Below are 16,091 nucleotides of genomic sequence, written 5' to 3' on the forward strand. Positions count from 1 at the left end.
TAGACTTCCGGAGGCCAAACCCCCACCGTGGGGAGGAGGAACCGACCAGGTGGTTCCGCCCCAGGCGACTGATGGACCCTGTCAGGTTCCAGACGGAGCTTGGGGTCATTCCAGATGCTCTCGCCCACAGTTCGGCGGAGACTATTGCTGCGGCCTGGCACTCGGCGGCATCAGAGTCTCTGGACCGAATTGCGCCACTACGGCCCCTCCGGGTCAGCGGCTCGCGGAGACCCCCTTGGTTCACCGAGGAGCTCCGCGAGATAAAGCGCCGGAGGAGACGCCTAGAGCACCTGTGGAGGTCCGACAGGTCCGTATCGAACCGAGCACTGTTAACAGCTTGCACCAAGGAGTATATTTGGGCATTGAGAACCGCCAAAAGATCACACATTGCCTCCTTGGTAGCGTCCGCCGAGTCTCGCCCAGCCGCCCTGTTCCGGATAACCCGCTCCCTCCTAAATAGGAGGGAGACGGGGAACCCCCTGCAGGGTAAGGCTGAGGAATATAGTCAGTTCTTGGCGGACAAAGTTGCTCGGTTCCGATCGGAACTGGACTCCACTCCCGCAGATCCAGCCGGGACACAGGGGAATAACTTGGTAGACCATCTCTGGGTTGAGTTTCAGGATGTTGCCTCTGGGGATGTGGACAAGGCTATACAGGCTGTGAGTTCCTCCACCTGTATACTGGACCCGTGTCCCTCTTGGCTGACTGCCAACAGCAGAGAGGTGACACGAGGCTGGATCCAGGCGGTTGTTACCGCCTCTCTTCGGGAGGGACACCTCCCCACCGCGCTTAAGGCTGCGGTGGTGAGGCCCCTCCTGAAGAAACCGTCCTTGGATCCAGCAGTTCTTAACAACTATCGTCCAGTCTCCAACCTCCCCTTTGTGGGGAAGGTTGTTGAGAAGGTGGTGGCCTTACAGCTTCAGCGTACCTTGGAGGAAGCTAACTATCTTGACCCCTTCCAGTCTGGCTTCAGGCCCGGTTACAGCACTGAAACCGCTTTGGTCGCATTGACCGATGATCTCTGGAGAGCCAGAGATGGAGGCTACGCGTCCATCCTGGTTCTCCTCGACCTCTCAGCGGCTTGCGATACCATCGACCATGGTATCCTTCTGCGACGACTGCGGGAGGTGGGGGTGGGCGGCACTGTTTTACAGTGGTTCTCCTCCTACCTCTCGGACAGGTCGCAGTCGGTGTTGGTGGGGAGGGAGAGATCGTCCCCGAGGCCCCTAACCTATGGGGTGCCGCAGGGCTCGGTTCTGTCCCCCCTGCTATTTAACATATACATGAAACCGCTGGGCGAGATCATTCGGAGGCACGGGATTAAGTACCATCAATATGCGGACGATACGCAGTTGTATCTGTCCGCCCCGTGCCAACTCAATGAAGCGGTGGACGTGATGAACCGGGGCCTTGAGGCTGTTAAAGACTGGATGAGAGCTAACAAACTGGTACTCAACCCGGAAAAGACCGAGTGGCTGTTGTGTTTTCCTCCCAAAAATTTGGTCAACGTGCCACCAATCAGGCTGGGGGGGCAAAATTTATACCCCTCAGACAGGGTCCGCAACTTGGGAGTCCTCCTGGATCCACAGCTGAGTTTTGACCATCACTTGTCGGCTGTGACCAGGGGGGCATTTGCCCAGGTTCGCCTGGTGCGCCAGTTGCGGCCCTACCTGGACCGGGAGGCTCTCACAACAGTCACTCGAGCCCTTGTGATCTCTAGGCTGGAATACTGCAATGTGCTCTACATGGGGCTGCCCTTGAAGAGCATCCGGCGACTTCAGCTAGTTCAGAACGCGGCCGCGCGAATGATTGTGGGCGCACCACGGTTCGCCCATATAACACCAATCCTCCGTGAGCTGCGCTGGCTACCTGTTGATCGTCGGGTGCACTTCAAGGTCTTACTTACCACCTATAAAGCGCTCCATGGTAGTGGATCTGACTATTTGAGAGACCGCCTTCTGCCAATTACCTCCCTGCGTCCCATCAGATCGCACAGAGTAGGCCTCCTCCGTATTCCATCCGCCAGTCAGTGCCGACTGGCGACTACGCGGAGGAGAGCCTTCTCAGTTGCAGCTCCGACATTATGGAACAACCTCCCCGTGGAGATCCGTACCCTCGCCACAGTCCAGGCCTTCCGCACAGCCCTCAAAATCTGGCTATCCCGTCAGGCCTGGGGATAGGATTACTCTCACCCCGCCCGAATGTTGAGTGAATGTTGTGTTTTATGGATAATTTTCTTTTATTCACGATTTTTTTTTCTTTTTAAGTCTTGTCTTGCACTCCCTTCCCCTGATTGTTGTGAGCCGCCCTGAGTCCCCTCAGGGAAAAGGGCGGCATATAAATACTCAATAAAATACTAAAAAAAAAAAAAAAATTGCCATACTTACAGATTACCTCTACCAAATTCAGCACTGGCAGAGTATATCTATCCTGATTGATGATACCATCAATCAGATATCTTTCTGGCCTAGTTGAGGGAATTGGGAATGAGTGGCATGGTTCTTTAGTGACTGTTTTCCTTCCTCTGAGTTTGTTCAAGTAAATGATGATAAAGGGAAAAAAAGGGCCACTATCCTTTGGTTTACAAGTTGCCACAGGATCCGATTCTCTCCTTGCTTCTGTTTAGTATCTACAGAAAAAGCAGTATGGATTCCCAGTAAGTTTCTGGGGCAATTCAAGATGCTAGTTGTCATATGTAAAACATTAAATAGGAAGGGGCAGGTTACTTGTGGCATCTGTTATTCCCAGTGGTTTCTGCCCATTTCACTGATCAAGCAGAATGGGCATGTTACAGATCTCCTTGATGAAGTAGTTTCACTTCGTGGATCTTAGGAAGTATACTTTTTCTGTCATGGAACCTACCTAATGGAACAGCCTCCTCTTCACCCATACTCCTCCCTCAAGATTCAGATGTCTTTGATCCCAGAAGGACCTTTCCTAAGCACTGGGGGCAGATGTTAATGGAGGCTATGTATGTGTGGGACATGATGATAAAACAGTATTACAGTGACGTCAACTTTGTTCTTTGAATGGGTTAAGTATTACTTTATGTTGTAACTTTTAACTGGTTCATTGCTCAGAATTCTCATCGATAAGCAGCTATATCAGTGGTGGGATTCAAATAATTTAATAACCAGTTCGCCCAGGGTTCATGGGAGGCTTGGCCCATCCCCGTCCAGCCCCACTGCACATGTGGAACAAGCCTCTCATGACGGCAACCTGACCCTGGGAGAATCAGTTGTTAAATTCCCCGAGAGAAGTAGGATTATTCCTGTAAAGAAAAGAGCCACGGTAACTCCATATTTAAACTCTGTATAACCTAACCATCTGTGAGACATTAAGATAAAGAGTTGTGTAAGAAACTTTTTTGGGGAAAACACAATTATAAACTGATTAGTACATTCCAGGTCAGGTCAGGTTAACAATGGCAGGAAAGAAGCTGTCATGTTAGGATTGATAATATTGTTATGAAGAAATGTGGCAAAGGGATTTCCAGGGGAATTTCTTGTTCGCAAAATTGCTGTGAAATAGCCAAAAACATATCTAACATAAGATAGTCAATGAAAACGAGGGGCGTTGTGTTTTTCTTCTTTGCTGAAAATGTATTCAAACCTATACTTTTCTCCCTCCTAGGAGAGAACCCTTTTGCAAAAGCTTTATAATAAATTGTTTATTTTTTTATTTTTCATGATCTCCTGATTTTTCACCTGTGGTTTTACATCTCAAAACTAGCACCCAAATAGGGACTGAAGACATTTGTCCGCTAGAAAAGGATTTTACCTGAAAAGCCGGGGGTACCTACTCTAGGTTTTTGGCATCTGGGAAGGGTATTTTCCAGGGGGATTGCTCTTCATCAAACTGAACTGACAGAGGCCTGAACAAGCAGCAGGAAAGCCCAAGCTGAGAGACAGACCAGGCAACATCAGTGCACCAACCCATGTGAGTAATAAGACAGGGTACTTAAGGGAAGTCTCACTAGGTGGTCTAACTCCTTGATTGACTGATGGTGATGTGTGTTGAAAGGCATGGAAGAGATTAGAGATCTCTTTGGATGTGCTATGGTGGGTCTTCCTCTGTGTTTTCAGAGGTTAGACGGTGTTGAGTGCATTTTTTAAGGGAAAAGGAGTTCAATGAGGGAAGAAGTAAAATAAAAATAAGTAAAAGGCTTGGGTGTAAAAATGGGGGCCCAGATTGGAAAGTTTTTTTTAAGGATCCTAAGAATAATAGTGAAATATCCTCTATTCCTCCCCCCTTCCTTAGGGGAATTGTTAACTCAATGGAAAGAGGACTGGCTAAGTCAGTATACAAAGCAGTTAGATAAAGTAACAATGATTGAATTCTGCACAAGGATTTGGCCAAAGTTTATTTTAATAAAGCCAAATTATAGATGGAGTAAATTTGGGGAATCAGACCCTTATTGGATAAATGCTTTAAAAAGAGTGCTTGAGGAAAAGAAATTAAAAACTCAGCTGTTGTATGTTGAACCATGGTTACATGTTCAGTGGTTTGATCCATTCCCCCCAGAAACTGCTAAAATATTATATAGAAAGAAGGAAGAAAAAAAAGGTTGGGACCCATTATCTTATGCCACTTGCCCATGCTCTCCTCCTTATAATCAAGATGGAGCAGGAGTAGGGGCTGGGGCTGCAGATGAATGTGGAAGTGAGGAAGAAAGTTCAGCAACAAGGCAATATCAGCAGAAGGAACTGCATGATTTACAAATAAATCTCAGGAATTATCCAAATCCTTCCGCCAGGGTTACAAGATCACGAGTAAAGAAAGATACCAAAATGATTCCTTTAAGGGAAATGCCAAATGGCATTAACTGGTACAGGGGTGCCTATAACTACTTTTGTAAATGTGCCCCTTAATCAACAGATTTAAGAAATTATAAGACACATATGCCATCTCTGCAGGCAGATCCCATAGCATTGTCTGAATACTTGGGTCTGTTTTTTGGGACCTAATATTTATATGTATGCTGAGTTACAACACATTTTGGGATATTTGTTTTCCCCAGAAGAAAGAGCACAAATAAGAAAAGCTGCTATGGCTTATTGGGATAAAACCCAAGTGGGGGCAGTTAACCCAATAGCATCCATTGGTAGATCCAGGTTGGGATAATAATGATCCTGCAGAAAGGGGACAAATGAAAGATTTAAAATGAATTGTACTCCAGGGAGTGAGAACTGCCGTACCTCAAGAAAATAATTTAAAGCTTTCAAGGTAAGTCAGCTGAAAGATGAAACACCATCTATGTTTTTAAATAGGATTAAAGACTGTCTGAATAAATATTCTGGTCTTTCTCCTGAAACACCAGCTTATGATCCTCTGATGAAAATATAATTTGCAACAAAGGCTTGGCCGGATATACAGAAAAAATACAGAAAATTGAAGACTGGGCTAACACTGACATTACAACTCTGCTAAAAGAGGCTCAGAAAGTTTATGTAAATAGAGATGAAGCAAAAAGCAGACAGAAAAGCCAGACGATGGTGTCTGTCATTGAGGCAGCTAACAAGCTGACAGACAAGAAGGAAGGATTTGGCAGAGGCATTGGGAAACAGCCTGCCACAAATGAGCCACAAATGAGGAAACACCCTAGAAACGCAAGAGGATTTCTTCAGTAGAGGAAGCCAGATGTAAGCAGTAAGAAATGTTTTGCATGTGGTAAGGAAGGGCAGATAAGGGAAAAACTCAGAAAAGAGAACGACGTCTATACACCCTCATGGGAGATGAGGAAGATTAGGAAGGAGAGGAATATGTGTTTTTAATAGATACTGGGACTAGGACATCAATATGTAAAATGCCAAAAGGAATTGAATAGGATGGGGAAATAATGAGAATAAAAGGAATAAAAGAAGTAAAAGGAGAACTATTTGATGTACCAGTAGTGAAAAATGTGTGTTTAAAATGAGGAACATGTAATATAAATTTAGATGTAAAATTAGTACCAGAAACAGGGAATCAATTTACTGGGAAGAGATGCCCTATCCCTACTGGGATGAGAGATTAAATTTGCAAAAAACACTAATTCTATAAACATGTTAACTGAGGAACAAGAGAAACAAATAGACCCTCTGTCAAGGTCGCTTTTGTCTCTGCGCCTGGCCGGATGTGGATGGGAAGAATCTGTCTTCGTGGCAGTGAAAGATTGGACCATGTGATAAACTTGTGAGTGTTGGGGCAGGATCTTGAACTTTCAACTGGGTGGGAAAACCTGGAAACTTTCAGATTAAAGTTTTCCCAGATGTGCCAACATGACAACTCTAATAAAGTGGAACTTTGAGGAAACACAAGCCTTGGAGTTTTATTTGATTGGGGGTGGTTTTTTTGAACCCTGACACCCTCTAGTTTGGGAGGCAGAAGGTAATAGGGGTGTCTTGTACATTCCTCCTTTAACGGTAAACTTGAAGGAAGGAGCTGAACCAATAAAACAGAAGCAATAAAATATATCAATGGAGGTTAGGAGAGAATTGAAGAAAGTTAAGAGGGACACTGTTACAAGATAGGTTAATAGAACCTGCAATGTCTCAATATAATATGCCAATATTACTTGTAAGAAAACCTGATGGAGCAGTTCATCTAGTTCATGATCTACGCAAGGTGAATAGTATCGTTGTCGGACGCCGTTCTGTTGTTCCGATTCCTTATATGTGTTTAAGTCATATACCACATAGTCACAAATATTTTAGTGTGATAGATTTGAAAGATGCTTTTTGGACCTGCCCTTTAGCAGAAGAATCAAGAGATCTTTTTGCTTTTGAATGGACTGATCCAGATACATACTGTAATCAACAGTATAGATCAGTGATGGCGAACCTTGTTTGCCTTTAATATATTTTTATTTGACATTTTCCAAACATTAAAATCACAATTACACTTTTACAGCTTTCTGTTATCGTTATTTCTATTTTCTGATTTCAGGTTTTCCATTTTCCATTCTATTATTTTATACCTTTATTTTATTCTTTGCTTCATACTTTCTCATTTTTAAAATATATGCTTCTATATACAATATTTCCATCTCTATTGCTTTCTAAATATATGCCATCTCTTTTCATTGTGTTTGCTATGTGTTCCTTATGAAGGGGGGAGAGCAGGAGGGTCGTGCGCAGCCGTGCCACACTCATAATGCTATGCGCATGACCCCAGCACCCCATTTTTGGCATGCTTTTTTCACCCTCCCCAGGCTCCAGAGGCTTTATAGGAGCATGGGGGGGGGGGCGAAAACAGCTTCCCCTGCCCCCACGGAGGCCCTCTGGAGACTTCAGGAGCTTCCCTTAAGCCTCCGGAGCGCGAAAAATCAGTCCTACAGGCAAACTGGAAGTTTGGGTCAGCTTTAGCCCTCCGGAGCGTTCAGGATGCTTCCCTGAAGGCTCCAGAGGGCAAAAAAGTGACCCTACGAGCAAACCAGAAGTGACTTCCGGTTTGTCCCTAGGGCCATTTTTCATCCTCCAGAGCGTTCAGGAGGCCTCATGAGGCTTCCTTGAAGACTCCGGAGGGCTAAAACCGGCTCTATGAGCAAATCAGAAGTACGTTTCCGAACAGCGCATGTGTGCTGGTCAGTGACAGGGCAACGCCTCACGTGCCCTGACAAATGGTTCCGCGTGCCACCTGTGGCACACATTTCATAGGTTGGCCATTACGGGCATAGATTGTGCGTTTTACCACAGGGGTTTTTAGAGAGTCCGAATTTTTTTGGGTAAATGTTGGAATCGATGTTGGAAAAATTTAGCCCAACCAGGGGTATACAGTTGTTTCAGTATGTGGATGATTTATTGCTATCAGGAAAAAAGAAAGAAGAGGTAGAGGAAGGTAGAAATGAGTTGTTGAATTTCTTAGGTCGTCAAGGCTTGAGAGTTTCAAGGAAGAAATTGCAGTATGTGGAACCTGAAGTAAAGTACTTAGGACATTTGATTAGTCAAGGAAGTAAGAAAATAAATCCAGAAAGAATAGAAGGGATAGTAACACAACCCTTATCAAAGACAAACAGAGAGGTTAGAAAGTTGTTAGGATTGGTAAGGTACTATAGATTGTGGATAGATTGATATACAGACAAAGTCAAATTCCTATATTGTAAGTTGTTGGAAAAAGAGCAATGGGAAGTTATTTAGAAGGAAGGTGATAAAGATAAGTTTGAAGAGTTAAAGAAAGCTATGATACAAGCCCTTGTGTTGAGATTGCCTGATTTAAAGAAACCCTTCCACTTGTTCGTAGCAATGGAGGAAGGTATTGCCAAGGGAGTACTGGCTCAAACATGGGCTGGAAAAAAGAAACCAGTAGTGTTTTTGTCAAAATTGATGGATCCTGTGGTGTGGGCTGGTCTTTATGTGTATAAGCTGTAGCTGCTACTACACTACTGGTTGAGGAAAGTTGAAAATTAATTTTTGGTGGGGCATTGATGGTGAGCAGTCCTCATCAGGTTTGAACAATCCTGATGCAGAAAGCTCAAAGGTGGCTCACAAATTCTAGAATTTTGAAATATGAGGTGATTTTGTTATCTCAAGAGAACCTAGTTCTCTTGACTGATAGGAATTTAAATCCAGCTGAATTCCTGTCAGGGGAGAAAAAGGAATGGGAAAATGTGGAACATTATTGTGTGAAAGCTATTGATTTACAAACAAAAGTATGGGAGGATTTGGAAAACAGTCCTACAGAGGGCAGTATAAATTTATTTATTGATGGGTCTTCCCGACTAGAGAATGGGAAGAGAATGAATGGGTATTCAGTAGTTAATGGAGACACTGCTGAAATTTTGGAGACAGGACAGTTGTCATCTGAATGATCAGCACAAACATGTGAAGTTTTTGCCTTATTACAAACTTTAAAGTTGTTAACAAATGAAGTGGGTAATATTTATATTGATTCAAAGTATGCTTATGGGATTTTACAAACTTGGAAACATATGGATGGAACAAGGGTTGATAACAAGTAAAGGGAAGGGATTACAGTAAGTGGACCTCATAAAAGCTGTATTAAAGACAGCCGAAAGCCCAGAATGGCTGGCTATAATACATATTGAGGCACATAAAAAGGAAACTTCAAAACTAGTTGTGGGAAATTTTGAGTAAGAATAGGGATTTTGATCCCTACTTTGGAATGTGATGTGAAACCTGAATTCACTAATGATGAGGAAAAACCAATGATAGAAGAAGGAGCGGAAAAGATAGATGGATAACAAAGATAACAGAGGATAGATTACAAATAGTAAACAAACCAGTTATGACAAATATAATAGAGTGCATGAGAGAAACTACAACTGAAGCTGGAATTTGTATTAGGTCATCCTTCAATGATGGTATACCTTTGGATTACCCAAGGTGTAATCGCACAAACAAAATAGTCACACAACATAAAGACTTATCGAATAGAATGGAATACTTATGTAATCAATACACTGAACTTTATGGAAATTATGCACCATCCTATAAGAAATTTAAGATTATGGAAAAAGGGCTACTTTTACCATATATGGAAATAAAGGCCCCTTCAAAGTTTATGCTTTTGTGTGGGAACATAGCAGTGGCAAAATTTCCCTTTATATGGAAGGGTTGATGTACTATTGAATATCTTAAAGCACCAACCAGGTACACTAGACAAGTGGGTGAACAAAATAAAAAAGAGGGGAATATTTTTCTGGACTTAATGAAAGTGGCTCTCAATAGTTCATCTTTTTGCGTAAAGTGAGAGACAACAGTCTCAATATTATGTCTACGTATTTTGTTGGAGTGCCAGTCCCTGGAAAGTTTTTATTTGAGGAAACAAAAATCACCATAGAACCTAATAATTATAATTTGTCACAGGTGGATTTCTTTGTTTGGGAGTCCACAAAGCCTAACAAATGGACTAACCAGAAAAAATGGTGATTGAGATAAAAACTGTATTACCAGCATATGATTATGTGCTATACAAGCAACCAGAGAAGAAACAAGAAAATGTGGTATATGTTCCTTTGTCTACTGGGCATGTGTTTACCTGTTCTTCTAACTAAACTAAATCAGTTAGTGGTACCTGAACACACTTGTAAGTGGATCACAAGCTAGGCAAAATCACATCAGATACCTGTACAATTAGCACAGGAACCCCCCCCACCCCCCAGGCTGTGTGCTCTCTCCACTTCTCTTCTCCAGGGGTGGGTTCTGGCAGGCACTATTGCCAATTTGCTCATGTGCACGCCGCAGGAAACAGGAAATGGAGCGGCCAGCACGAGAAAAGGAGAGCAGGTAGAAGAAAGAGGGAAAGCGGCCTCCTTTTTCCCACGCCGGCTGCTCCGTTTTCCATTTTTCCATTGCAGCATCGCGCCACTTTCCACACCCACCACTATCCAGATGCCCTTGCTTCCGCCAAGCGTTTATTTGCCTACCTTTTTCAGCTCCGTCACATTCCTTTGCCCCTTTCCCTCACAATCATGTGCAGGGAAACAAAAGTTTGTGCGACTAAAAAAAGAAAGTTCAGTCAATTCCAACTTTGTGACTTTTTTTTTGTAAGAAGTTGAAATTGATTGACCTTTTTATTAGTCCAAATAATTTTGTTTCCCTGCACACAATGGCAAAAAATGCAATGGAGAAATGTGATGGAGCTGAAATCAGGTTAGCCAAAAAGATGTTTGGGGGAAGTGAGGGCATCTGGGCGCCAGGCACTGAAACAGGCCGTTCTCTCTCCAGCAGCTGCCCAGGCCCACTGGAGGGAAGGCCAGCATCTACCGGCACTTTAATGCAGCAGCATATCTATCATACATACATCCGCAGCTCAGGTTTCTAACAAATCACCTTCCAGGAACTTTTGTCTGATGCATTTCTCCTCTAAGATCAAGTTGCAATAACCAAGTGATTTTCCCTATGCACCTCAAGCATAACATTCTAACTCCATCCACTTCCATTGCAACACCTATTTGAGTTCCTCTCAAAAGGAGTTTTGTACTTCTGAGCATATTGAGCCTTGCAGAATTTGAGGCTGAGGGAGCGGGGCCAAGAGAGTCATGGGAGGTAGTCTTAAATTTCACATGGCCGCCTCCGGGACATTTGCTCGGGAGCTGCCTCTGCTTCTCCAGAAGCTTCTGCTCTAATACTCCATCCTGTCTCATCCTATTGCTCTCTCCTCGCTGTTTCCGTGTGTGTGACTCCGTGCCTTCTCCACATAATTTCCATCCGAAATCTGTTTCGCCTTCGGTCCACCTTTTAATCCTACTCTTCTGCCTACCCACCACCTGTCTGGCTCCCTCTATTTTCCCAGTGGGAAAAGGCTCTCCTTTTCTTTCGCCTCAATCAGAGTCTAGGTCCTCTGAATCAGCTGCTTAGGTTTACTCCTCAATCATCCCCTCCCCAAGGCTATCTTTTGCTTCTCCTCCAACCCCAATTTTTAACTTCCCCATCTCTCCTGCATTGGAAGTTGAATGAAAACCAGACATGTTCCAGAAAACACAGATTCATCATAACTGGTTTGCCAAACTCAACAAAAAATTAGCTACCGGTTCTGACAAACTGGTGAGAACTGGCTGAATCCCACCACTGATATAAATGGGTTATAAAAATTGGAATGAATTATTTCTTCAAAGACACTGACTATGGCTATACATTTGATTGTTATTCAAAATTCCAATGTGATCCATAGGATCAATAATGTGTTCTAAAAAAATTCAATGTATTTTAAATGTATACAAAATAGATGATTCAAAGCTAAATAGTAAAATTAATCCCACCCAACAAAGTAAACATACTGTATTTTTCGGAGTATAACATGTACCTTTTTCCCTCAAAAAAGAGGCTGAAAATCTGGGTGCATCTTTTACACTGAATGCAGCATTTTTTAGCCTCCTGAAACCCCGCCCCCTTCACCAAAATGGTGGTGCATAGACTTTAGGAGACTTTCAGAGTGCTCCTGGGGGCTGGGGAGGGTAGAAATGAGCAAAAAGTGGGCCGTTTTTTGCTCAATTTTGCCCCCCTCCCATCCCCCAGGAGCACTCTATAAGCCTTCTAAAGACTATGCATGACCTTTATTTGAAAAATGGGCCCATTTTCACAAAAAATGGTCCAGTATTTGTGAAAAATGGGCCATTTTTAGGAGGTCTGCACAGTGCAAAAACTTTTTTTAAAATTTGCTTCTTCAAAATCTTGGTGCGTCTTATACTCTGAAAAATATGGTATGTTTCAAAAAAATCTGAAATTATATTTAATGAGATTTCTTTCTTCTATTGAAAATTATAACAAAATAGGACATTTGGAGAGAAGTTGGAATTTCACAGGACCAGATGATTCTTGTAAGGTTTTATGGTTTTTATTTAATGATGGAGGAAATTCCTGGACCCTCACACAAGACTATGAATTGTATTCAATCCCTGAAATAGATGCTGATTTTATGAAAACTCACTTGTACAACTTCTGCCGTTCTTCCAATTCCTTACGTCTTTGAAGCTTAAGGATTTGAGTTTTCTCATCTTCAAAAAGCTTGGCTGCAGAAGTAATGATATAAAATGATAATTTAAAGATATGAAATATACAAATGCTTTATTTTTATTTAATGTATTTTAAAATCTTTACAATAAAAAGGATTGCCAACAGTTTATATGCTTTTAGGAAATTATTAGTTTTCCTCCCCGTCAAATTCATAGAGGGGCCACTTTCAATGACTCTGAGCTCTCCATGGTCTGTTCAATATTCCTCAGTAATATTTATTTATTTATTTATTTCTACCCTGCCTTTATTATTTTTAATAATAACTCAAAGCAAAAAACATTATTCATCCTAATTCTCAAGCATTCTAATTTCTGAAGGTAATGCTATACTGATAAGGGCTATTACGGGATCTTTTTCTATATTAATTAAAATTTCAACTAAAGCATATCATCAGATCTTTCCAATCGTTGAGTTTGACATATCTAAAAATTGCTCGTCGGCATTACTGCTAAGTGTCTACCAGACTCTCAGTATTTGTCAATGTTTTGTTCCTGTGCAATCTAGAATAACATTAACCTTTTTGTTAATGTGGTCAAGTATTTCCTTCCTAATCATAATTTTCATGGTGTTCATTTTTAAAATAGGAAGTAAGAGTAGTATACTAATAATAACTCAAAGCAAAAAACATTATTCATCCTAATTCTCAAGCATTCTAATTTCTGAAGGTAATGCTATACTGATAAGGGCTATTACGGGATCTTTTTCTATATTAATTAAAATTTCAACTACAGCATATCATCGGATCTTACCAAACGCTGAGTTTGACATATCTAAAAAAATGCTCGTCGGCATTACTGCTAAGTGTCTACCAGATTCTCAGTATTTGTCAATGTTTTGTTCCTGTGCAATTTTTGTTAATGTGGTCAAGTATTTCCTTCCTAATCATAATTTTCATGGTGTTCATTTTTAAAATAGGAAGTAAGAGTAGTATACTTTTTTATATCTTTTCAAAGATATATGGTTTATACTCAAACATATTAATATATGGTTTATAGTCAAGCATAATATTAAATATTGTGATAACATTATTGCAACAGGAATAGGCCTAGTTTCCACCTCCTCTTGGGCTTCTATTCATAGGAAATGACCCCTATTTTTAATGTTTACCACAAATTGCCATATCATGTGAACTTTTTAAGATTTCAGTTTAAAAAATCCAGTTAAGCAAACCAGTCTAATGTTTATTTTACAAACTTTAGAAGGAAGTACTCCAATCGCCCCAATGTTTTCTTTAGAATAACAAAGATTGGAGGTACAAAACCTGGATGATGTTGCCTTACCATCAACATAAAATGGAGCTCGCTCAGAGTCTGAAATACACCAAGTAAATGAGATGAAGTGTGCAGAGTAGAGGAGAGAGGTAAAGGAAGGAGAGAGGGATAGGAGAGAGGGCGGGGGGGGAGAGGAGGAAAGAAAGAAGGAGTAGAAAGGGGAGAGAAGGAGAGAAGAAGGGGAAGTAGAGAAGAGAAGGACGACAGAGGGAAGAAAGGAGGTAGGGAGGGGGAGGAGATAGGGGGAAGAAAGTGATGGTTAGGATATAAATATGGTGTATGGAGAGCAGAAGAGCCAATAATCGTTTTTGGGGTTGATGGTAAGATGAATTGATGTAAACATTTAACAATATAATATAATGTTGGTTATGTAACAGTATACATGTTATTATTTTTTATGAAAATGAAAAAATAAAAAACTTTTATTGAAAAATAGAATGAACTAAGATTTACAACAAATACCGAAAATAACCAAAAAAAGTTTATTTCAATATATAATGGACAAGAAAAAAGTAAAGGAAATGATAGCTTCACCAATGGCAGAAGATGAGAGGTAGCAGGGAAAAAGCAGAACTGCTTAATTCCTTCTTTTCATCTGTCTTTAAGCAAATGTGGCTCTTTGGGCTCTCCGTTGTGGCTCCCTGTCCCATCAGTGGGTGGCCCCGCCACTTTCCCTCCCATCCCAGTCACTTCTTGCCTGGCCTGAGAAGGTAAGGACAATGGCAGGGGATGGAGAAGCGGCCAGGGCTGCTTCTCCACCGCCTCACTCTTGCAGGAGATTCTTCCAGCCCTTGTTGGTGCTGGCCGTGCCTTGCCAATCTGTGGCTTTAAGAAGCTCAGGGTAGCGCGAAAAGGGGGCTGGCCCTGCCAAACTTTGCATGCCCATCCTGGGGGTCAGGTTCGGAGAAAGAAAAATGCTCACCTGTCAGCCAGTCTCCCCTCTTTCTGTATCTCTCTCTCTCAATGTCTCTCTCAATGTCTCTCTCAATGTCTCTCTCAATGTCTCTCTCAATGTCTCTCTCAATGTCTCTCTCAATGTCTCTCTCAATGTCTCTCTCAATGTCTCTCTCAATGTCTCTCTCAATATCTCTCTCAATGTCTGCGTGTGTGTATCTTTCTCTCTGTCTCTTCTCTCTTGGAAAGCTAAAGCTGGGTAAAGACAGCGAGCTCTCCTTGGGGCTTTTTGCTGCTCTTTTTCTTTCTTCTTTTGGGAAATCTGGGCTGGCTGAGGAATGAGTTTGAGCCGTGGTGGTTTCTTCCTCCTCCCCATTCTCCTCTCGTGACCCACTGACCAGCTGTAGTGAGGCAGGGAGGGTGCGCATGAGCAGGGAGACCCTCCTCAAGCGAGCGGCCACCTGTCCCGCATGCATCTTTGCTGCACTTTGGCCGATCCCAGCTGCTTGCTTGAGGGTCTCCCCACTTGTGCACACCCTCCATGCCTACAGCCGGCCAGGGGGTTGCGAGAGGAAAAGGAGGGGAAGGAGGAGGGGAGTCGCCTGAAGGGAAGCCTCCACTGCGGCTCACGCTCATTCCTCAGCTAGCTTGGATTTTCAAAAAGTTGCCAAGAAGAAAGGAGTAGCAGAGAGAGAGAGAGAGAGAAACACAGAGAGAGAGACATAGACACACACACACACAGACACCGAGAGAGGGGGGGAGAGAGATACAGAGAGTGGGGGGTGAGAGAGGGTGAGAGAGACATAGAGAAATACAGGGGGGGAGAGAGGGGGTTATGGTTCCCATTTTTAAAAAAATAATCAGTTCTGTGCCCTAATGACTAATTCTGTCATAATATTTCTGTGCCCTAAAAACTAAGTTTTAAGATTTTTTAAAAACATCATCAAATTTATTATAAAATATTCACTGCATTTTCCCTCTGTTTAGACGGGAATAAAAGTATTAGTTTTAATTTTGAAAGTTTGTTCAAAAGTCTGTGCCAGTTTTGTCTATTAGTTTTAACATTTCTGCAGATATGGCATCAGATCCCAACATCTATTTTAAAAATTGTTTCTTAACAATTTAAGTTGTTTAATTTAAATTTAATTGTTTTTCATGTAAATTTTTATTTATATAATGATATGATATACTGTCATTAAAAGCCTAGTTCATATGCACTTCCTCCACATGTAGCTTCACTGTCAGGTATTTTACCCCTTTTCAATCTATCTATTATACAGGAAGATAGAGGGAAACAGAAATTCAGCATTCTTGTTAAGAGGGTAAATACTATGCAAACAGATATGACAGTAGAAAAGGGGAACATATTGAAAGGCAGGTTTTGAAACAGGAAATGAAAAGGGGAAGAGACAGATGAAAAGATGCAGTGTTTCCAAATTAAGTGTAGAAGTTAGAATATTCAGAAAAAGAG

The 16,091-nt window shown here is 42.1% G+C and overlaps 1 protein-coding gene across 1 annotated transcript in view; it reads right to left on the reverse strand.

The window, feature by feature from the left end:
- ALOX5 (arachidonate 5-lipoxygenase) overlaps window positions 1–16,091 on the reverse strand; it is a 133,938-nt gene that overhangs the window by 109,742 nt on the left and 8,105 nt on the right. Inside the window, exon 3 of the mRNA XM_087726546.1 lies at window positions 12,370–12,451. Coding sequence (XP_087582672.1) covers window positions 12,370–12,451 — 82 coding nt within the window. The remainder of the gene's footprint in view (window positions 1–12,369; window positions 12,452–16,091) is intronic.

The sequence above is a fragment of the Thamnophis sirtalis genome, unplaced genomic scaffold (assembly GCF_051295495.1).
Source record: "Thamnophis sirtalis isolate CommonGarterSnake01/CBP01778 unplaced genomic scaffold, rThaSir2_p1.2 scaffold_12, whole genome shotgun sequence".
NCBI classification, from domain to species: domain Eukaryota; kingdom Metazoa; phylum Chordata; class Lepidosauria; order Squamata; family Natricidae; genus Thamnophis; species Thamnophis sirtalis.